This window comes from Carcharhinus amblyrhynchos, chromosome 11 (genome assembly GCF_965287045.1).
Source record: "Carcharhinus amblyrhynchos chromosome 11, sCarAmb.v2.hapA, whole genome shotgun sequence".
In the NCBI taxonomy this organism is placed as follows: domain Eukaryota; kingdom Metazoa; phylum Chordata; class Chondrichthyes; order Carcharhiniformes; family Carcharhinidae; genus Carcharhinus; species Carcharhinus amblyrhynchos.
The window spans coordinates 49,487,804-49,511,039 of NC_137334.1; the positions used below are offsets into that span (position 1 = coordinate 49,487,804).

Below are 23,236 nucleotides of genomic sequence, written 5' to 3' on the forward strand. Positions count from 1 at the left end.
CAAACTCCACACAGATAATGACCCAAGCTGGGAATCGAACCTGGGTCCCTGGCGCTGTGAGGCAGCAGTGCTAACCATTGTGTTACCGTGCCACTCAGTTCAGTCTTCTAGAACTAGAGTAAACTATGTAATCACTTCAGCTTTTTGTCACTTCTCAGATTACTTACGATATATGGCTGGGATTATACAAACCCTGTAGTAAAATCTGTAGCTTTCATATTTTGGAAGCTATTGTTCCTTGTAAATTTTAAATTTTGTCCACCCACCCATTGTTGTACTAAGCCGGAGCACTCAGACTTTTCTCAGCTACAGATGTTTGCTGAGTTAGTTTCATTTTAGCTCAGCTGGGGGTTGGTGTAGCTCAGTTGGGGTGGATGGTTTGTTTGTGTTACAGAGTGACACCAACAGTGAAGATTCAATTCTCATACCATGAGGTTACTCATGAAGGCCCCGCCTTCTTACCTCGTCCCTGAAATGAGGTGTGGTGACCCTCAGGTTAAATCACCAAATTCAGCTCTCCCTCTCAAAGGTGAGAGCAGCCCATGGTCACCTGGAACAATGGCAACTTTACCTTTATGAGCACAGTAGAAGGGCATTGTGTCTTCAAGCTTTAGGAGAATCATTATTTATTCAAGCTCTACTGTTTGCATAAGGAATGGCCTTGAGGTAGAGTGGTAATGTCCCTACCTGTGGGCCAGAAGCTCCAGGTTCAAGTCCCACTTCAGGATTTGATGGTCATGGAAGATGTGTGCATAATGTAAACTAACAGGTTAATTACCAGGTTCTTAATCCTTCCAATATGCCTGATGGCTGGCAGTCTGTACAGGAGGGTTTCCTGGTTAACCATGCTGCAGAAGGCAATGACAAACCACTGCAGTATTTTGCCAAGCACAATCATGGACCAATTCAGTGGAGGTCCATGATCGCCACAGTCCTCTTCGGGCATGGTACCTGAAGAAGCATTCAACTCTACTCTTCAATCTGTTTACAGTTCACTAAGTCTGACCAATAGACTATAGCCTAAGCCAATAACATATCATAGTTATTCTTCTGTCTCCTCATAATGTGGAAAACATGTGGCAAATCTAATAAGCCAAAACACAGACTCTCTGTTCGAAGTCTGGGCTTATTGTATTTCCTTGAATTTTGGACAAAGCTAAAGCATACTCTTTGCATATTTGGGCAGTCTGCAGTGGCAAACCTAACTCAAAATTCCAAATTATAACACCAACTTTACTAAGGTGGCTCATCATCATCTCCTCGAGGGCAAGTGGGATGATCAGCAAATGCTAGCCTTGCCAGTAATGCTCACATCCCATGAAAGAATAAAAAGACACAATTAGATAGAAACGGGAATAACAAAGCAATTTAGAATCCCAGTGGATGGATGTAATACATGGGTGGTTCATATCACATTGCACTGGGGAACCCATGAAAGATGATACAAATTCTGACATCTTTGTGTAAGCACTCCCAGCCAGTATATTAGGAATGGGAATCATGACACACTTGGAGGACAGCAACCACAGAAAAACACAAAATGAGGAAGGCTATTCTGCATCTGGTTCAGGAGCAGCTGATTCTAAGGAGGTGGTTTAGAAAAACATACAATATGAATTGAATAAAAGATGTAAATTGTTGGAGTAGTGATGAATTAAATTTAATAATGACAAGTGTAAAGTATACAACCTAAGAAGATGCAATAGTTGAGATACAAAGAACACCAAAAAGATAAGAGTGAAATTGAAAGTGCTCTAGTGATCATCATAAACATGATACTCTATATTGTTCATCATATATTAGCTCTGTACCAGTGTGGGCATTTATTGGTGCTTCAATTAAATCCCAATAAGTAGACACAGGCTGAAAGCATGGCTGCTGTGTCAGGAGGTGTGAGATAGTAATGTGTAACTCTGGAAATAAAAATAAAATCATTTAAACGTTGACTCCAGTTGTGTCCTTCGTTAACTGGGTTTTTGGTCCAACCACTGTAGAGCAGCAAAACAGCAGCCAAACAAGAGAGTACACATTAAACAGACGTCATTACAGTGAGACCAGGAATGCTGGATCCAGTTCTAGGAACCAAGACGTAAGAACCCTGAGAACGTTTTGAAGAAGAACAACCCCGGTTTCTAATGCATTGTGTGAAAAAATGGATAAAACAAACCGTTTTGAAAGGAAGAAAGAGAAATGTAATTTTATCGATAACATAAATAAGAAAATTGAAAATGTAACTTCAGAATATTACTTCAAACTAAGTTGTGAGAGTAAAACAGGACACAAGATCAAACTAGAAAACTACAAATTCAGAACTAGTAACAGGAAGTTCTTCACAAAAGGAGGTAGGGACTAGAATTTTAGTAGAGAATTAGGGGTAAAAACACTGGAATAATTTAATAAAAATGAGATACAACAATATGGGGATGGATAGAGGTATCTTTCTGGATGGACACACTAAGAAGAGCTAAATGGCTTTCCTCATATTGAGCTTGTGATTTTATGATGGATTTAATGAGATAAACTAAAAGCTTTCAAATATTCTGTGCTATGACAACATACACAAGTAGTACAATACAAATAGCAAGGAGGACTCTACCTTTTACTGTTATTCCTTTGTTTTGCTGGGGTTTTGGGTAGCTGAATAGGTTCTTTCAGAGCTCCTTTCAGGTGAATAGTTCTCTCCTGTATGACCTCCCGAATATTTTTAATCCAATCCTGCTTTGTTTCAATGTTGGAGGCCTAAGGAAAAGCACAGGGTGCCTCAAAAGATTTTATTACCATGGTTGCTATGTCCATGCTCCTGGGAGCTTCTTGTGCATTTGCAAAGTTACAGCAGGGGAGCAGAAAAAGCATCTGGGAAATTCCTGGCCAATGTGTCCGAATTATTGGGTGCATTTACACGATACTAGTGAAAACAGAGTACATCTTAGGAATCCATAGTTAAGCATCCCTGACTTATTGACAGTGTATTGAAGATTTCACATCTCCTTCTGGACATGATTCCAATTATTTTCCAATTGTGTCAGGAACAAACCCTTCAACTTGGAAATAACAATCACCACCTTAATAGTACTGGGGTATAGTAGTAAAGTGGTTATATTACTAGGCTGAGAACCAGGCTAATGATTCAGAGACAGGTCAAATTTCATTTATGGCAGCTGGAGAATTTCTCAGGTTAACCAAATAAATACAGAATAAAAAACCAGTATCAGTGATGCTAACCATGAAACTACTGGATTGCTGTAAAAATATTTCAGGTTCACTTATATCTGCTAGGGAAGGAAATCTGCTACCTTTATTTGCTCAGGTCTATACATGACTCTAGACCCATAGTAATGTTATTGATCCTCAACTGCCCTTTGAAATGGCCTAGCATGTTAGCCAGATCACAACTTGTTGTTAAAGGCATTAGGACCAGCAATGGCTCCATCCCTTGAATGAATCAAAAAACAAACACTTCAATGCCACTTTTATATAATTCTTGTGTACAGCTGGTGACAAACGAACCCAAATGTACGACTTTTTAAGATTAGTGACCAGAAAGGCCATTTTTTTCTATTTTGTTGGATTTTCCTGTCTGTTGCCAGACATTTGGCCACCAATAGATGAGTTTTACCTAAACTAGCAAGAAACAAAATTGGGGATAAATGGCTTATTTTCAAGGTGGCAAACTATAACTAGAGGGGAACCACAGCTGTGGCACTTCAACTATTTACAGTCTATATTAATGATGTGGACGAGGGGCTGAGTATATTGGAACCAAATTTGCCGATGATACAAAGATAGGCAGAAAAGCAAGCTGAGAAGGGAACAAAAAATCTGCAAAGGAATATAAATAGGTGAAGTGAGTGGGCAAAAACTTGGCAGATGGATTATAATTTGGGAAAATATGAAGTTGTCCACTTTGGCAGGAAGAGACAAGCAGAATACCATTCAAATGGAGAGAAAGTGAAGACTGCTGTGGTATAGAGGGACCTGTGTTTTGGATTGGGGAGAGTGGATTTTAGTAAAATAAGACAGGTTCTGGCCAAGGTAGACTGGAAACAACTACTATTGGGAAAATCTACAGAAAAGCAGTGGGGGTGGGAGGCGGGATTCAAAAAGAAAATGGGGAAGGTGCAAGCCCAGCACGATTCCTCTAGGGTGATGGGCAGAATAACAAGCCCAGAGAACTGCAGATGACTAGAGATATTCAGGATACAATGAGAAGAAGAAGAAAAACTTTTAAAAAGTACAAGGGGAGAAGATCAGTGGAGGCATTAGTGAGGTATTGAAAGTGTAGGGTGGAGCTTAAAAAAGCAATTAGGAATGCAAAGAGGGGATATGAGAAAGCTCTGGCTGGTAAGAGTAGGGAAAATCCCAAGATATTCTGTAAGTATATCAATGGAAAAAGGATAACCAGGGAAAGAGTAGGGCCCATTAGGGACCAGAAGGCAATCTGTGGGTGAAGCCAGAGGACATTGGTAGAATATTGAATGAATACTTCACATCTATTTTCACCCAGGAGAATGAGGATGATGGTATGGAATTCAGGAGACAGACTGTGAAGTTCTTGAGCAAATTAACATATGGAAGGACAAGGAATTGGAGTTGTTGGCAGACTTAAAAGTGGATAAACCTCCAGGTTCAGATGAATTGTGCCCTAGGCTGCTATGGGAGGCAAGGGAGGAGATTGAAGGGCTTTGACCCAAATTTTCAATTCCTCTCTGGCCACGGGGGAGGTCAGTAAAAAGTCTGACAACACCAGGTTTTAGTCCAACCGATTTATTTGATAGTAAACTCACAAGCTTTCGAGGGGACTCCCTCTTCGTCAGGTGAATGGAGAGTTGAACTCTCCAATGAACTCTCCATTCACCTGACGAAGAGGGAGTCCCCTTGAAAGCTTGTGAGTTTACTATCAAATAAATCGGTTGGACTAAAACCTGGTGTTGTCAGACTTTTTACTGTGTTTACCCCAGTCCAACGCTGGCACATCCACATCACGGGGGAGGTGGCAGGTGACTGGAGAACAGCTAATGTGGTTCCGCTATTTAGAAAGGATTGTAGAGACAAACCAGGGAACTACAGACCAATGAGTCACATGTCAGTGGTAGAGAAATTATTAGAGAAACTTCTGAAGGAGAGCATCTATCCCCTCTTGGAGAGGCAAAGCATGATCAGGGATAGTCAGCATGGCTTCATCAGAGAGAGGTAATGCCTAAAAATTTTGACTGAATTTTTTGAGGAGATGACCAGGTGTGTAGACAAGGTGTGCAATCAATGTAGTTATGTGGACTTCAGCAAAGCCTTTGACAAGGTCCCACATGTGAGACTTGTAAAGAAGATAAATTCACATGGGACGCAGGGTAATTTGATAAAGTGGATGCAAAATTGGCTCCGTTGTAGGAGACAGGGGTGATGACAGAAGGCTGCTTTAGGGACCGGAAGCCAGTGTCCAGTCACATACACAAGGATCTGTGCTGGACCCCCTATTATTCATCGTTTATATAAATGACATTGATGACTATGTGGCAGGGGGCAGGTGGGGTCAATAAATGGTAGGACACTAGGAAGTTCTGTGGAACAAAGGGACCTTAGCATGTTTGTCCACTGATCTCTGAAAGCAGAAGTCATGTTAGTAGGGTGGTGAAAAAGGCATATGGGATACTTGCCTTTATCAATTGAGGCATATGTTACAAAAGCAGGGAAATCATGTTGGAGTTGTATAGAACTTTGGTGAGGCCACAACTGGAGTACTGTGTGCAGATCTGGTGCCACGTTATCAGAAGGATGTGACTGCACTAGACAGGGTGCAGAGGAGATTCACCAGGATGCTGCCTGGGATAGAAAAGTTAAGCTATGAAGAGAAGCTATATAGGCTTGGGTTGTTTTTGTTGGAGCAGAGAAGACTGAGGGGAAGGCCTGATCCATGTGTACAAGATAATGAGAGACATGGACAGAGTGGATGAAGAGCAACTGTTCCCTTTAGTTGAGGGGTCAGTCTCAACAGGACATAGATTCAAGATGAAGAGCAGGAGGTTTAGGGGGGATGTGAAGAAAAACATTTTACCCAGAGGGTGGTGATAGTCTGGAATATGCTGCCTGGGAGGGTGATAGAGGTGGGTTGCCTCACATCCTTTAAGAAGTATCTGGGTGAATATTTAGCACATCCTAACATTCAGGGCTATGGGCCAAGTGCTGGCAGATAGGATTAGGTGAGAGTTCAGGGGTTTCTAATGTATCTGTGCAGACTCGATGGGTGAAGGGCCTCTTCTGCGCTGTATGGTTCTACGTGTGTCCTGTACAAAGAGTTAGCATGCAGGCACAGCAAGTAATTAGGAAGATAAAGTGAAGTTTTGCTATAACTGGATAGGGCAGTGATGGGTCACACATGGGAGTACTGTGTGCAATTTGGGTCTCCTTGTTGAAGAAGGAGTACACTTGCATTGGAGGCAATTCAGAGAAGGTTTATTATGTTGATTCCTGGGATAAAGGAATCTCAGATACCTATTGGTTTTGGAAGAATGAGATGTGATCTTATTGAAAAATACAATATTCCAAGGGGCTTTGATAAGATAGATACTGAGAGGATTTTCCTGCCTGGGAAAATCTGGAACCGGGGCACAGTTTAAAAATAAAGGGTCTCTCATTTAAGACAGAGAAGGTGAGTTAATAAAACGTAATTCATTTAGGGTATTCCTTACCCTTAGAGCAGTGGTGGCTGTTTCATTGAATATATGCAAGGCTGAAATAAATTTTTAATCTACAAGCGAGACAAGGCTTATGGGGAGGCATGCAAGAAAGTGGAGTTAAGGCCACAATCAGATCAGCCATAATCTTTCTGAATGGTAGGGCAGGCTTGTGGGGCTAAACGGCCTTCTACTTACTGCTCCCATTTCTTATGTTCTAAACAGCTGCATATGTGGGCTGGTGATTCCTTATGAGGCATTGTGACATAATTTGTTGCTGGTGTTATGACAGCAGTGTTTAGTGCATGCAAGCTCCTCAAGCTGTTGTAGTTCATCTGCACAAGATACCAAAAGCTACTTTGCAGTCAGATTCCACGAAGACCCGCTACACCACTGGGACTTCACCTGTACCAAGATCCCACTCATGATACAAAGCAGCTTAGAGTTTTCACAAAATTCAACACACAGATGAATCTTTAAAATGCTATTCACAAAGTGAATATGTTTTAAAGTTATCTCTGTCTTCTGGATAATTGGAAAACCCTATTTGTTTTCATTCAAAAACAGGACTTCTAAAATTCAATAAGGTTACCTTCAGGACGGTCTTGTTATCTGAAGAAGGTGTTCGGCCCACCCACAAGGCAAATTTGCAGGGATCACCTTCTACATGCTCTGTTACCCCCAACTCCGATGTCTGGAAATTAAAGTAGATATGGGGAAGTATCCAATAAGTAAAAACAAAACTTCACAAATATTAATTTTTCTTTGATAACATTATGACAAAAAGAAATTAATCTCCAGCATCGTTAATTGGATCTATATAAACATACACTGCTCTCTCTACGTGCTCTGCTCCTGCCCCATATAAAAACCTACTGGAGGCCTGTTCTATTAAAACCTGTACCTACAATCAGGACATGTCCTTGATTTCTGTGGCTGCACATGCTACTTTCCAGGGAATTCAAGCAGAGGTACTTGTGATGCAGGTACACTGATGTGTCAAATCAGTTTGACTCATCTAGCAGGCCAGCATAGGACATGCATCTCTGATGGTACCCTGCAAGTTCCACAACTGTCTGGATCTGCAAATTTGGGTCCTGAGAGTAAAGGGTGCTTGTTTTATATAGTGTACTGTGATTGACAAAGAACCGTACACATGATGTTTATTGTAGGCCGAATGGTCATGTGATGAAGTGAAAACCCAGTTACTTAAAGGTCATGTTTTGGAAGGGTGGGCATTCTCCCCGGAGTGCATTCAGAGCGGAAACATGCAAACGCTGCTCAGAGTACTTCATAAACTATGGTTCATATAAATCCTTGGTCACCATTCATTAGAACCCAGTACTTCTACATTGATGACACTCTATCAAGGTAAACAAGCCTGTTGTCAATCATGATAAACTTTGGTTATTGATATGCTATTCAACCTTTTGTTGCTAGCCTTGGTGCACATAAAGACATTTTTTCAAATGTATGTCCTTTGTCTTTGATAATCATTCACCAACTATCAGGACACCTCATGTTACAGAAGAGAAAGCTATGGCAAAGATGTTTCTCCTGCCTGTTCAGTCCACTCATTAGAAGCTGTTATAGAAATATGTTTACACTGAAATGGAGACTTGCAATGTGTGCAGAAGGATACATCCGTGCAAGGTTACAACTGCTGCCCTTTGCACCTGGAATAGTAGCAGTAGGTGAAATAAATTAAACAGGAAGTGCAGCACAAAAAGTTTGTTATGGCTATAGGAAGGTAAAAAAGGCTTTATCCCATGACATATAAAATGAGACAGAGAATATTCAAAACAAACAGTAAGGCAGACGAAGGCAAAATACTACGGATGCTGGAATCTGAAACAAAAATAGAAAATGCTGGAAAATCTCAGCAGATCTGACAGCATCTGTGAGATTAGTTAACATCTCAGGTGGCAATCCATTATCAAAACTAAAGGATATTATTGATCAACAAAAATGACGCAGAAGAAAAGAGAAAGTGATGGAATAACATATAGACATACTCAAAAAGAAATAGAAATAAAAATCCTCTCTGAAATGCTGACACTCATAGATGTGCTGTGCATTGCTCTTATTTTCTGTCTTTCTTATTAATGTCTGCTGAGACTGGGTTGTCTAAAACATGCAAACGCAAAACAGGAGATGTTGAATTTCAAATGATGCTTCTTGAAATTGGAGTCACAGGTGGACAGGGTGAAGAAGGGATTCGGCATACTTGGTTTCATCGGTTAGAACATTGAATACAGGAATTGGGACGCCATCAGTAAGGCCACACTTGGAATATTGTAAGCAATTCTGGTCACCCTATTATAGAAAGGATATTATTAAACTAGAAAGAGTGCAGAAAAGATACTAGGATGCTACCAGGACTTGATGGATTGAGTTATAAGGAGAGGAAACTGGGACTTTTTTCTCTGGAGCGTAGGAGGCTGAGGAGTGATCTTATAGAGGTCTATAAAACAATGAGGGGCATAGATCAGCTAAATAGTCAATATCTTTTCCCAAAGGTAGGGGAGTTGAAAATTAGAGGGCATAGGTTTAAGGTGAGAGGAGAGAGATACAAAAGTCACATGAACAGACTGGGAACGGAGGGATACAAATGAATGGTCTAGTTGGACCAATGAGCAGCACAGGCTTGGAGGGCCGAAGGGCCTGTTTCCTGTGCTGTATTGTTCTTTGTGTCTAGAGGGGCAATTTTTTCACACAGAAGTGGTGAGTGTCTGGTACAAGCTGCCAGAGATAGTAGAGGCAGGTACAATTTCACTTTTAAAAAGCATTTAGATAGTTACATGGGTAAATGGGCAAAGGGGGATATGAGCCAAATGTGGGCAATTGGGATTAGCTTAGGGGTTTCAAAAAAAAAAGGGTGGCATGGACAAGTTGGGCCAAAAGGGCCTGTTTCCATGCTGTAAACTTCTATGACTCTATGATATTGGAAGACAATAAGAGCATAAGGAGATGGCACGGGGCACAGGTGGGGTGGCACAGTGGTTAGCACTGCTACCTCAGAATGACAGGGATCCAGGTTCAATTTCCAGCTTGGGTCACCGTCTGTGCAGAGTCTGCATGTCCTCCCTGTATCTGCATGGGTTTCCTCCGGGTGCTCTGGTTTCTTCACACAGTCTGAAAGATGTGCTGGTTAGGTACATTGGCCATGCTAAATTCTCCCTCGGTGTACCCGAACAAGCAGAGTGTGGCGACTAGGGGATTTTCACAGTAACTTCACTGCAGTGTTAATGCAAGCCTACTTGAGGCACTAATAAGTAGACTTAAACTCAAATTAAAGGCATTTATGAGATACAGAGACTACGTGGAGGATGAGGCAGTTAGAAGTAGATGCACAAAAACCTGCAAAACTCGAGCAGTTTCTAGCAACCCATAACAAACCTAGGAAAATAACAAAGTATGCAGAACACGATGCTTCCTCACCAGTGTTCCTTCCAACTTTTGTGTACTGTCCCTTTACGAAGGAACTGCAGCTGTGCATGCACACGTTAAAGATACTATCACTTGTCTGCAGCAACCTGCGCAACCATATTTAGAAGGAATATTGGTCCTCACCCCCAAATGTGCTGAGTGTGACATGGAACCTAAAGAATTCTGAAACTACTGCAAATAAGTTCAATCCAAATAGTCACAAAATAAATTGCAGTCATGTAAGAACTGCACTCACGAGTAATTTGTGCTTGTAAACATATTTGCTGTGTCCTGAGGAATCCTTAATTTCTTTACTAAAAACCAAGGATAATTCAAAGAGAAACAAATGCCGCTCCCGTCCTTTTCGAATGAGAGATTTGGGGTCCCAAACTTGGAAGGTGTCCTGAAGGATGAGTTCACCCTGAACATCAAAGTTTTCATCGAACCCTGAGTATAGAAGATGAGGAAAATAAAGAAGTTTTAGAATGGCAAATTTTGCAAAGTAATTTCTGTGAACTTTTAGCAATAACACTCTTTACTATTATTCAATATGCACATGAATGTGATCTTATTTATATATTTATGCATGTATTTAAACATGTGAGTGTGTCTGTCCAATTGTGGTTAACAAAGTCTTTAAACAGGCTAGTTTCTGAGGTCTGTATCAAGATAATCTGATTAGATTTTGGTGGAGTCATGTTATAATAACTTCATGCACAGGCTTGAACAAGGCCTCTTCACCACACAGGATCTTCTGATGCTATACACTGGGTACATCAATGACATTTTCTTCCTTTGGACTCATGGTGAACAATCACTGAAACAACTATATGATGGCATCAACAAGTTCCATCCCACCATCAAACTCACCATGGATTACTCTCTGGAATTGGTTGCATTCTTGGACACATGCATCTCCATTAAGGACAGTCACCTCAGCACTTCACTGTACTGCAAGTCCACGGATAGCCTCACGATGCTCCACTTCTCCAGCTTTCACCCTAAACATGTTAAAGACGCCATTCCCTATGGACAAGCCCTCCGTATACACAGGATCCGCTCAGCTGAGGACGATCGCAACAGACACCTCCAGACGCTTTAGGATGCCCTCATAATAAGAGGATATGGTGCTCAGTTTATTGATTGACAGTTCTGACGCGCCACAGCGAAAAACCGCACTGACCTCCTCAGGAGACAAACACGGGACATGGTGGACAGAGTACCCTTCGTCGACCAGTACTTCCCCGAGTGGAGAAGCTATGACATCTTCTGTGGAGCCTTCAACATGTCATTGATGAAGACGAACACCTTGCCAAGGCCATCCCCACACCTCCACTTCTTGCCTTCAAACAACCGCACAACCTCAAACAGACCATTGTCCACAGCAAACTACCCAGCTTCAGAACAGTGACCACGACACCACACAACCCTGCCATAGCAACCTCTGCTAGACATACCGGATTATCAACACAGATGCCGTCATCTCATATGACGGCACATCCACCAGGTACACAGTACGTACACTTGCAACTTGGCCAACGTTGCCTACTTGACACGCTGCAGGAAACGATGTCCCGAGACATTGTACATTGGGGAGACCATGCAGATGCTACGACAACGGATGAATGAACACTGCTTGACAATCATCAGGCAAGAGTGTTCTCTTCCTGTTGGGGAATATTTCATGGTCGTGGGCATTCGGCCTCTGATCTTTGGGTAAGTGTTCGCCAAGGCAGCCTTCACGAAACACGACACCACAGAGTCGCTGAGCAGAGGCTGACAGCCAAGTTCCGCACACATGAGGACGGCCTCAACTGGGATTTTGGGTTTGTGTCATACTATCTGTAACCCCCACGGCTTGCCTGGGCTTGCAAAATCTCACTAACCTTCCTGGCTGGAGTCAATATACATCTCTTTAACTTGTGCTTAACCCTTTCTCCACTCACATTGTCTGTACCTTTAAGGCGTGATTGCCTGTAAAGACTTGCATTCCAACCATTACTTTGTAAATTGAGTTTGTATCTTTATATGCTCTGCTTGTGAACTGAAATCCCACTCACCTGATGAAGGAGCAACATTCCAAAAGCTAGTGGCTTTTGCTACCAAATAAACCTGTTGGACTTTAACCTGGTGTTGTGAGACTTCTTACTATGCATTCATGGATTTTTGAAGCAGTTGATTAGTTCAGTGAACAGCGGAATAGGGATGGTCTTTCCACCTTTGTTGAGTTAGACGTCTCAATCAGGATAGTTCCCTTAGTAACCCGAGCTAAGAGGACTACAATTTGGTGAAGGTTCCCACAGCTAATTGTTATCCAGTGTTTCTTTTTTAAAGCAGATGCATGTGGACATTGGGTTAGGCCTGGATCCAGCTTGGCTGTGATATTCCTGACCCCAATCACCAACACCCCCCCCCAACCCCCACTCCATCAACCCCTAGAACTTTAACAGCCTGCCAAAACTCATCATTTATAGGCCCACTTCTGAAAAATTCTTACTTGGGTGAGAACTAAACAGTCTTTGGAATAATTCCCAAGTCTTCAGGAAATGGGAAGGGTGGAGAGAAAGCTGGCAGAAATTGGAAGGAATCAGGTAGCTGGGAATGAGTCAAAAATGCAGAAAATATTATAAAACAGTAGGTTTATGAACTGCAGAAAGGGAAAGGAGTGGTTCACACTTAAAGTACAGACATTCAAAAATCCTCTCCAAAATTCTGACGTTCGTGGTTCTGCGGTGCATTTCTAGCACTTTCTGTTTTTATGCCCAGTTCCAACATTTGCAGTAATTCCTATTAATGATTGTTGAGACTGAGTTTTTTTATTCATTCAAGGATTGTGGACTTCGCTGGCTAGTCTATCATTCATTGCAAATTCCTTATTGCCCTTGAGAAAGAGTTGTCTAAAGTTGAGTTGTCTAAAGACGAAAGTATCTTTGGTGAAAGTCTGCAAATCAGCAACTCTGAGTGTTGTGTCATCCAGAGAGGGGAATATTCAGGATTTTCATTTTTCTTGGCTCTATCTAGCTATGTATTGGTCCAAATCTTCCGAGGAGTGGTAAGCAGATTGCCATGCTGCTCTTATTTTTGTCAGCCTTGCTGGAGCACCGCATTTCTGGCCGGAGCATCTGCAGAAATGCAGAGTTTATGGTCCCTCAAAGACCTTTTTTGTAGCTTTGAGGCATGGAAGGAAGACAAGCCTCTTTTTAGGGCACTAGCTGTCTTATTCTGTAAGAGTTTAAACGGTCTAAAGCTTCTTTGAAAAGCTGTGAGGAGCAGGTAAATGGTTAAGGGGTTAGGGTGGGTAAGGTAAGTGGGTAAAAGAGTAGGATGGCAGATGGGTGAAGTGGTCAAGTGCTAATTGAGTGGTGGCAGATGGGTAAGGCATCTGGTGGTTCGGGTGGCAGGTGGGGAGATACGTTGGGGGATAGTCAAATGGAGAGGGGGTGCGAGTTGGATTGCTGGATGAAGTTGGGTGGTGGAAGCCAGTCAGATTAGATGGGTGTGTGGGTGTCGAGTTGGGCCAGGGGCTAATCAGGTTGTGTTGGAGGTGGGAATCAGGCTGTGGGGGCTAATCAGGTCAGGGCCGTGAGTGGCTGGTAGGGTGTAGTCAGGAGCTCAGGGTATCAAGGGGGAATCGGGCTGGGGGTTGGTGAAGTTCAATTTATAGGTCCAGGAGATAGACTTTTTTTATATCTAACATTTCCTGGGTAATGATCCAGGTAAATAAGTCAGAACTGACCAAAGCCTCTGATTCTAATTCAGAGTTGGAGACATTTTTAGAGCGTCGTGGGGAACAAGGGAATGTTCGTGGGGAAGCCCATTACTTCGGAAGTTCAAACTTCCCAGGCAATTCCCAGGGAGTCCTTGCTGAGGCCTTCTAAGTTGTCCATAACACATCTTCTGGGGTATGTCTGGTCTTCAACTTTCAGAGATCAGAAGATCTGGACCATTGCATACAAAAAAAATACACTACCTAGAAATAGTCCTGTGAACATTACAGGAGAAATTTATTTGTGTGGGGCATTTTTAGCAATATCACACAGACAACTTCAATTTAACAAGGGTCGCTTTGTGGCTCATGTGACATTCATCATTGATCATCACGTTGATCATCACCGGGCAGCACGGTAGCACAGTGGTTAGCACTGCTGCTTCATAGCTCCAGGGACCTGGGTTCGGTTCCTGGCTTGGGTCACTGTCTGTGTGGAATTTGCACATTCTCCTCGTGTCTGCGTGGGTTTCCTCCGGGTGCTCCGGTTTCCTCCCACAGTCCAAAGATGGACGGGTTAGGTTGATTGGCTATGCTAAAATTGCCCCTTAGTGTCTTGAGATGCGTAGGTTAGAGGGGTTAGTGGGTAAATATGTAGGGATATGGGAGTAAGGCCTGGGTGGGATTGTGGTTGGTGCAGACTTGATGGGCCCAATGGCCTCTTTCTGCACCGTAGGGTTTCTAATCAATTCTACGTTCAGCTACTTTTAAATAACTTTAATTGTTCTTGCTTTGAAGAAGATTTGTCTATTGGAGTCAAAATGTTAACTCTGTTTCTTCCTCTACAGACGCTACCAGACCTGCTGCATTTTCCCAGGACTTTTTATTTCAGATCTCCAAGATTTGCTTTGATTTGATTTTTCACAACTCAATATGCAGCTTTATTGTGCAGACTGCAGTGTACACATTTTAAATTCAGATCAACACTCCAGAAAGCTGAAGTGCTATTGCAAACACCAAAACAATTGTTACATGCCACCAAAGACATTTAGGCCATCAGAAATGGTTTGCAATGTTATAAATCAAATCAGAAACCAATTGATAACAAAATGATTCTGGTACTAATGATCATAGAATCCCTACAGTGCAAAAAAAACCCATCGAGTCTGCACTGACCACAATCCCACCCAGACCCTATTCCCGTAACCCCACATATTTACCCTGCTAATCCATTGACACTGGGTCAATTTAGCAATGCCAATCGACCTAACCCGCACATCTTTGGATTGTGGGAGGAAACCGGAGCACTCAGAGGAAACCCACGCAGAGACGGGAGAACATGCAAACTCCACACAGTCACCTGAGGCTGGAATTGAACCCGGGTCCCTGGCTTGTGAGGCAGAAGTGCAAACCACTGTAGTACTGTGCCAGCCCCTGGAATGTAGTTGGTTGCGTTTTGCTCAGATTTGCCCCAAATAATTAGCTCAATCTGTGTCGTTAGTAATTATACAGCACAAAATGCAATCTGATTGTAATTACACCTAATTAACAATTAGAAGTTTTTGACATTCCAGCTAGTCCCACAGTGCCTTGTTACCTCCAAATTGCTTTCATGCAAGGATTTATTAAATATTAATCTGAATATTTTATTAATTGAAAGTCAGGCTTTCCTAATTATTAAACCTAATACATTAAGTTGTAAGAAATGGATAAATTATAACAAATCAAAATGTAATAATGATTTAAATTTGGATTTTGCAGAAATGGAATCTTTTAACCAATGCAATGTTCAAGACTTGAGACAAACCCAAAATTGTTTGGATTTGGGTCAGTTGAGATGATTTGTTAAAAATCTCAAACCAGACTCTAACCTGCTTTTAACACATACAAAACAGATGCAGGTTTCTAGGAGGTAGGTTGCTCATTTAAATATCTTAACGAGACTCTGTGCCTCAGATTTATTGACATCTTTATATAAATTGGATCACTTTGTTTACATTCCTTCATTAGCAAAATAGAAAGATCGAAGGACTGGACTTTTTCAAACTTCTGACTAAGTAACTATGAGTTATAATAAGTCATTTTAAATGCAATTAAACATGTACTTAGGTGACTGAGTTTTGGTGTAAATCACCAAGCATTTGCTGAATAAAGCTTTATAAAAAATAACAGCAGGCTAAAATTTCCAATCAACTTTAATCAACACTTTAAATTTGTTACATAATCTTATTTAAAATGTGATTGGATTGATCAGAAGGTTGTGGAGATTGATAAGGCACGTTAACAGCAGTCACCTGGGGATGCTGCAGACTGGTGGAAGAGCTGAGTCCCAGAGCTAATAGCAATGGGAGAAATCACTCACCACTGTATTTCATGTCTCCCCTGTTATTCCTGGACATACCAAGGAAACTGATCAGAACTCTTGTTTTATGAATTACAATACTAATTAATGACTTGTGATTGTTACTGTGTTTAATGAGATATGTTACTTTGAATTGTGAACTCATGAAATATTGAGTAACATATACTCAATGTTATTTCTTTCTAAATTCAGTTGAAATGTGCTGAATGTTCAAAGACAGCAGAAATGGGGTCAGATCAATATATAAATTTGGACTGCAAAATTTAGCTTCATAACACCACCAGTTTGAGCATCATGGGAGCCTAGTAATGAAAAAACTGGCAAGAGATTCCATCCTGACAATTCTGGCTTGTTTCATTTCAATCACCATATTATGTGGAGTGATAGCTTGGGCGTCCTGGCTGCACACCAGAAACATGAAGAGTGAGAAGATCATGACATTAGTGTCTAATTCAGATTGGGCGTGCGATCTGCTATTTTGGGCCTCACTGCTCCTGTTAATGCCCTCACTTAAACATGGACAGCTGAGCCTATGTTCATCTGTGCAAGGAACTCTTTTTAATGCTGCTTAAAGGTTAGAACCACTCAGTGTTCGGGTGAAGAGTTTTAAGCCATTTATGTGTGACGGCTGAGCTAATGAAAGTACTTTGTTGTTGGAAGATTTGACAGAAATTCTAATAATCAGCAGGGAGTATTGCCTTTGGAAAGAGTTGAAAGGCCTCCATGTATGCTAATTGTTTCTAATCATGGAGCAATAGTTGTAGTTCCCTTTGAACTGCTGGTTTGGGCGACAGAATTACAGGGATATGGTGCAGAGGTAGCAGAAAAGCTAAACTGTTTGTAGCAGGATGAGGGCTCTCATCAGAACACCTTATTAATCCTAGGGTCTCCAAAGAGCACTTCTCCTGCCTGCACCTCAGCCAGTGCATGGTGGTTACACTTCACCAAAGAGGTTGTTACAGAACTGTACCACCTCCTGAAAATGGTCCTGCAGCAGCAGAGCAGAGTGAGAATGTGACTAATGTGGCTATCTAGTTGACTGTGGCCCTCAATTTCTGTGCCAGCAGAAGCAGATGACATTGTTCCCTCTCAAACCCTGCATCCAGGAGATCCTACACACAAAGAGTGGGGACTTTATTTTCTTCTCTACAAAGAAAGGAAGAATAGATATATGGCTTTGTCAGGATAGTGGGAATAATGCAGGGAGCCATCGGCTGCACATGTGGTCTCTGGGCAGCACATTTCAATGGGGAGATGTACTGAAACCATGAGGGATTCTACTCATTGAATGTATCATTGAGTGTGATCATGTTAGTAAATGCCCACTAAACTCGTAGCAGTGATAATATTTCATCCTGCACTAGGTAGATGCTCCAGCTGTCTTTGAAGCACCGTGATGGACCAGAGGATGGCTGCTTGGTGAGAGATATCCATTCTATTTATGGCTAATGATTGTCCTCTGCCATCTAATCTTATCTGGCCTACAATGAGAGCCATCATGAAATAGACCATTGATTCCTTTGCCTGGATTGCCCTTTAGTACTCACTGGGCAAACTTCCCAGTTGGTAATGGTCTGCTGTGTCCTCCATAACTTATTCATCATGAGAACACAGCTCTTGCTACTAGAATTTCAATGTCCACCTCAGGAAGAGGAGGAAGAGAAGAGACAGCTGACATATCAGTGTTCCAACACGCTGTGCATGAGCATCCCATCAGATTCCCAATGCTGAACATTGCCCACCTTACCATCCATCTATTACAGACCATCACTGTATCCTCTAGGCTACAATCCTGAAACAAAATACAACACAAGGAAACCATTCCAAACTAACTTAATCCAACAACATTTTCAAGAATCCGTACAATTATTCACCCTTGTGCATTTCCTCAGTGCCTGCCCTGTAGGTGCCTTTGCCTGCCCTAGTGCTCTGATGCTGTGTAACCCCAATGGCTGCAGCAAGGTAGATGGGAAACTGCTGATGTTCACTGCTGATCGCCTTACAAGATATCCTCAACCAGATCTGGGTCCTGAGAGACCAACTTCAGACTGCACCAACTTGGCATGGGTGGTAGCAGTCTGAACTGGCTGGCGCTCAGGCAAAAGCAGAGCATTGGTGGAACAGTGGTGGTAAGAAGATGAATGCTGTCATTCTGAAAGTTCACGCTCCAGTGTGACTCCCCTGCCAGGGCAGCGCCTCAGCAATCCCAGTAATCTGCTGGAGCACAGATTGCTGGACTGTTGTCAGAGTCTGAAACTCCTTTCAACACTGATCTTCAAAGCCAAGCTGGGCCTGCTGGACAACAAATAGAGCTTCTTCCACTACAGCACATAAACATTGCACAGCTTCAGCCTGTGCTCAAATGGAAGCTGAAGTATTGGTCAGATTGTCCAGCAAGGATGGATCCACAAGAGATCTCATAGAAGGGGCCACCAGCTCCAAGTTGGGAAGAACAGGTTCCAGCTGGGGGTGCAGAGTTTGCTGACCAGGTCAGTATTTATTATCTATCCCTATTTGTTCACAAGGTGATGGTGAGCTGTCTTCTTGAACTCTTGCAGTTTGTGGGGTGTAGGCAGACCCACAGTACTCTTAGGCAGGGAGTTTTAAGATTTTCACCCAACAACTGTGGACAAATAGAGAGATAGACTCAGATGTTTTGTGGCTTGGAGGGAAACTTGCAGATGGTGGTGTTCCCGTGTGTGAACATTCATCAGCCTTTTCCTTTGCACGATCCCATTGATCTCCAATCCTCTGCGGTACAGCTTTTTTGCGGCCTTGTCCTCTAGGGAGCTGGCAATGCTGGTTACATTTTCCTCCTGGTCTGGCTGCAGTCAAATTTTGTCCAGTGACTCATCACCGACAGATCCCAGCGCTATACTCTGCTCTAAGTTACAGACAATACCAGTATCTGAGTTAGTGCCTGTGAGTGTGAGATCAAGTGACAATGCTGCTTCATCAGAGCTGCAATCTTCCTCTAGACCTCCATCCTAACGCTTCATGGCTGGCCTGGCAGCAGAGCTTGAGTATCTGAAAGCATAAATGCACAAGAGGAGAGTTGGAATGAGGGAAGAGATGTGGGAGGAAGGTAAGGGTATTTGGTAATGCCATATGCACATTATACCAGATTGCAGGATGAGTGTGAAGAATTTCTGAAAATGGATCAGACAGAAATATACCATCACCCCGGCTGGTGTCAGCAATGCCTGTCATCACAACTTCTGTAACAGCTGCACCAGTAATGCCAAGTACCATCTCCTCTCAAGGGATGAGGAGCTGCAGCCGTGCCTGACCCCCACTGGCTTGTTGCCTCTCCCTCCTGTTATGTGACCTCTCAGCCTGCAAGAGAGTGGGAAGAATGTCAGTGAATGTATTGTCATGTGTTTGGGTATTGTGCTGAATAGCTGGCGGTATGTGGGGCTTGCGAAATGTGACATGATGAAACTTGCTAAGTGTGGGGATGAGGTGGAACATTTGAATGTTAGGCATGAATCCTGACTGTTGGTGCTTTGAGCAGTGTGTGAGAGGGAGGACATGGAATTTGAAAATACATTCACTGATCTTGACCACTGAGGTGAGACAGCTGACACTAACCTGTGTGCCCATCTGTTCCTAATCCCTTGACGGAGTCTGAAGGGCCTCTTGGTCCCCTGTCAAAAGATCACCTCTCTCTTCCTTTCTACTTCCTGCAAAGGGCCTCTGAACACTGCATCCGAGAGCCCATGAATATTTTCTCTCACCTGTGGCTCCATTGCTTTCTTCCTGCTCCTAGGGTGTTGTTAACAGCAGCTTCAATTAGCTGCTAAAGCAAGAATACATCTCCCTTTAAAATATGCAAGCTAGCTTTAATTGTTGCGGAACACACTCAAAGTGGGCCCTTTGCTGAGCATGCAACCACTTGGAAAACGTTCAGCACTGGCTTGCTCACCACAACCATAAAATTGAGCAGGCAACACAAAGTTTGTGAGCTGTTTGCATCGCTTCCACCAGCCACAAGGTTACCATGGTACCATGGCTGATGGAGGCAATGCAAACAATCATGTTGCAACGTTACCATGCAACATGATCCCTGTAACTGGTAACAAGGCTGATTAAACTTTACCTGGACTTTCCAGATTTAGATCCAACAGCCTGGTCCTGCAGAATTATACTATACGCCATTACATACATAGGACAGAGAAGTTTACATCCATAAATACAAATGTTCGCATTAAAAAAACCTTCTGGTTACTGGGCTGTTAAGTTCCTGAAGGTGATAAGAACGTGGATTCTGAAGAAGGTCGACAATTCAAAAGGCACTATATTAATACAAGTTGTTATCATTCACAAACTATGTGAGATGTGATTTCAGTTAAAGTGGGACTTGCAACAGAGTTGTTCGTTTTTACACTCTTACCTTCCAGCATGCTGACATGCATAGCGTCATTGGCTTTCTTAGGTACATTAAGCATCACTTCAAGACCATCTTTTAATTCCCCTTTGCCTTCCTCACAACAGGTTAAAAGTTCCTAATGACAGAAACATTAAAAATGCTGTACAACAAATTAAAAACAATCTGGTACTTAAAGGCCTTTCTACAAAAAGTTTTCTACCTGTCCTTCATCCTCTTAATCATTCAAAATTGAGCCATTACTAAGAATTTAATATACTAACTAGAATTAGTGAAATCTCATGTGTTACTTATGGAAGAAAAGAAGGAATTAGTACTCACAGTTGAGAAATCTTCTCTCATTTCCATTTTATGGATTGCAGTTTGCCCTGCTCCACAGACACATTTTTTTCAGATTGCACTGCCCAACTTTGAGCCCGTGTGTTTTTCTTGCTTACCCTGAAGTCGTGACTGACATCTGTGCTCAGCCTATGACCCCCATCCTGGCCCCAACCCGCTAATCCACAGTACTGTACACAAACTGTTTCAAACACTGACAATACTGTCTTAGAGGGGAGTAGTTGAAGTTTTGGAACAATTTCAGAAGACGGTCAGTCTGGTACTGGGTGAAGTTGGAAAGTGCAGTGTGCTGAGCAAAAAAATGTAGCCCAAGAACAAGAACACTTGGAAACTGGAACAGATTATGGAGGGCATGATAGAAAACTTCAATTCCACTTGGAGGTCTGGATAAAGTGGTAAGACCTTGCTGCTCTATGTTGCTGTCAGTGTTGTCATTTTATGATTCTCTGATGTAAGGCACCTTCATTCCAGAGTACTTAAGGGAGTGGCCCTAGAAATAATAGATCCATTGGTGGTTATTTTCCAAAATTCTTTGGACGCTGGAATAGTTTCTACAGATTGGAGGGTAGCTAATGTAAGCTTGCTATTCAAAAAGGGAGATAGAGAGAAAATAGGACACTATGGACCAGTGAGCCTAACGTCGGTACTGGGGAAGTTGCTGGAGTCTATTATCAAGGATTTCATAACTCAACATTTGAAAGGCAGTGGTATAGTCAGGCAAAATCAGCATGGATTTACATAAGCGAAATCATGCTTGACGAATCTATTGGAATTTTTTGAGGTGTAACTAGTAGAGTTGACTGAGAGAAACAGTGGATGTGGTTTATTTAGACTTTCAGAAAGCTTTTGACAAGGTCTCACAAAACAGACTACTGTGTAAAGTTAAAGCACATGGAATTACAGATAATGTCTTGAGATGGATAGCAAGGTGGTTAGCAGATAGGAAGCAAAGAATTGGCATAAATAGGTCTTTTTCCGATTGGCAGTGTGACAAGTGAGGTTCCGCAGGGATCTACGCTGGAACCCCAGCTGTTCATATTATATACTAATGATTTGGAAGAGGGAACTAAATGTATCATCTCCAAATTTGCAGATGTTACAAAGTTGGGTGGGAGGTTGAGCTGTGGGAAAGACACAGAGATGCTTCAGTGTGATTTGGACATGCTGAGTGTGTGGGCATCTGTATGGTAGATGCAGTATGCTGTGGGTAAATGAGAGGTTATTACTTGAATGGCTGCAAATTAAGAAAGGTGGATACTCAATGAGACCTTGGGGTCCTTGTGCATCAGTCGCTGAAAGTAAGTGTGCAGGTACAGCGGGCAGTAAAGAAGGCAAATAGTATGTTGGCCTTCATAGTGAGAGGATTTGAGTATAGGTATAGAGACGTTTTGCTGCAATTGTATAGGGCATTGGTGAGGCCACACCTGGAGTATTGTGTGCAGTTTTGATGTCCTTATCTCAGGAAGGATGTCCTTGCTATAGAGGGAGTACAGCAAACGTTTACCAGATTAATTCCTGGGATGACGAATTTCTGTCATATGGGGAGAGACTAAGTAGATTAGGATTATATTCACTGGAGTTTCGAGGACTGAGAGATGATCTCAGAGAAACTTATAAAGTTTTAACAGGATTAGACAGGGGAGATTCAGAATGGTGATGGAGTCCAGAATTAGAGATCATTCTTTCAGGATAAGGGGTAAATCTTTTAGAACTGAGGTGAGGAGAAATTTCTTCATCCTGAGGGTGGTGAATGTGTGGAATTCACTACCACAGATAGCTGAGGCCAATACGTGTCAGGGAATTATAGGCTGGTTAGTTTAACGTCTGTTGTTGGAAAAATGCTTGAATCCGTCATCAAAGAAGAAATAGCGAGGCATCTAGAAAAGAATGATTGATAGAGCAGATGCAGCACGGATTCGTTAAGGGGAAGTCGTGTTTGACAAATTTATTGGATTTCTATGAGGATGTGACTAGTGCAGTAGACAGAGGGGAATCGGTGGATGTGTTGTTTCTCGATTTTCAAAAGGTGTTTGATAAGGTGCCGCACAAAAGGTTGCTTCAGAAGGTTAGGGGGCATGGAGTTGGAGGTAAGGTGTTAGTGTGGATAGAGGATTGGTTATCTAATAGGAGGCAGAGAGTTGGTATCAATGGGTGCTATTCTGATTGGCGGTTGGTGAGTAGTGGAGTGCCACAGGGATCGGTGCTGGGGCCTCAGCTATTTACCATTTATATAGATGATCTGGAGGAGGGAGCTGAGTGTAGGGTAACGAAATTTGCTGATGACACAAAGATGAGTAGAAAAGCAAATTGTGCGGAGGGTGTGGAAAGTCTGCAGAAGGATCTGG

General features: G+C 42.4%; 1 protein-coding gene across 3 annotated transcripts in view; it reads right to left on the reverse strand.

Moving 5' to 3' along the window:
- The window catches only part of kalrna (kalirin RhoGEF kinase a), a 754,589-nt gene that overhangs the window by 201,278 nt on the left and 530,075 nt on the right, over window positions 1-23,236 (reverse strand). For all 3 annotated transcript variants that reach the window (XM_080199056.1, XM_080199055.1, XM_080199058.1), the window contains exons 29-32: window positions 20,559-20,670; window positions 10,354-10,544; window positions 7,261-7,362; window positions 2,597-2,739 (exon numbers count right to left, since the gene is read on the reverse strand). In XM_080199056.1, the coding sequence (XP_080055182.1) occupies window positions 2,597-2,739; window positions 7,261-7,362; window positions 10,354-10,544; window positions 20,559-20,670 (548 nt within the window). The remainder of the gene's footprint in view (window positions 1-2,596; window positions 2,740-7,260; window positions 7,363-10,353; window positions 10,545-20,558; window positions 20,671-23,236) is intronic.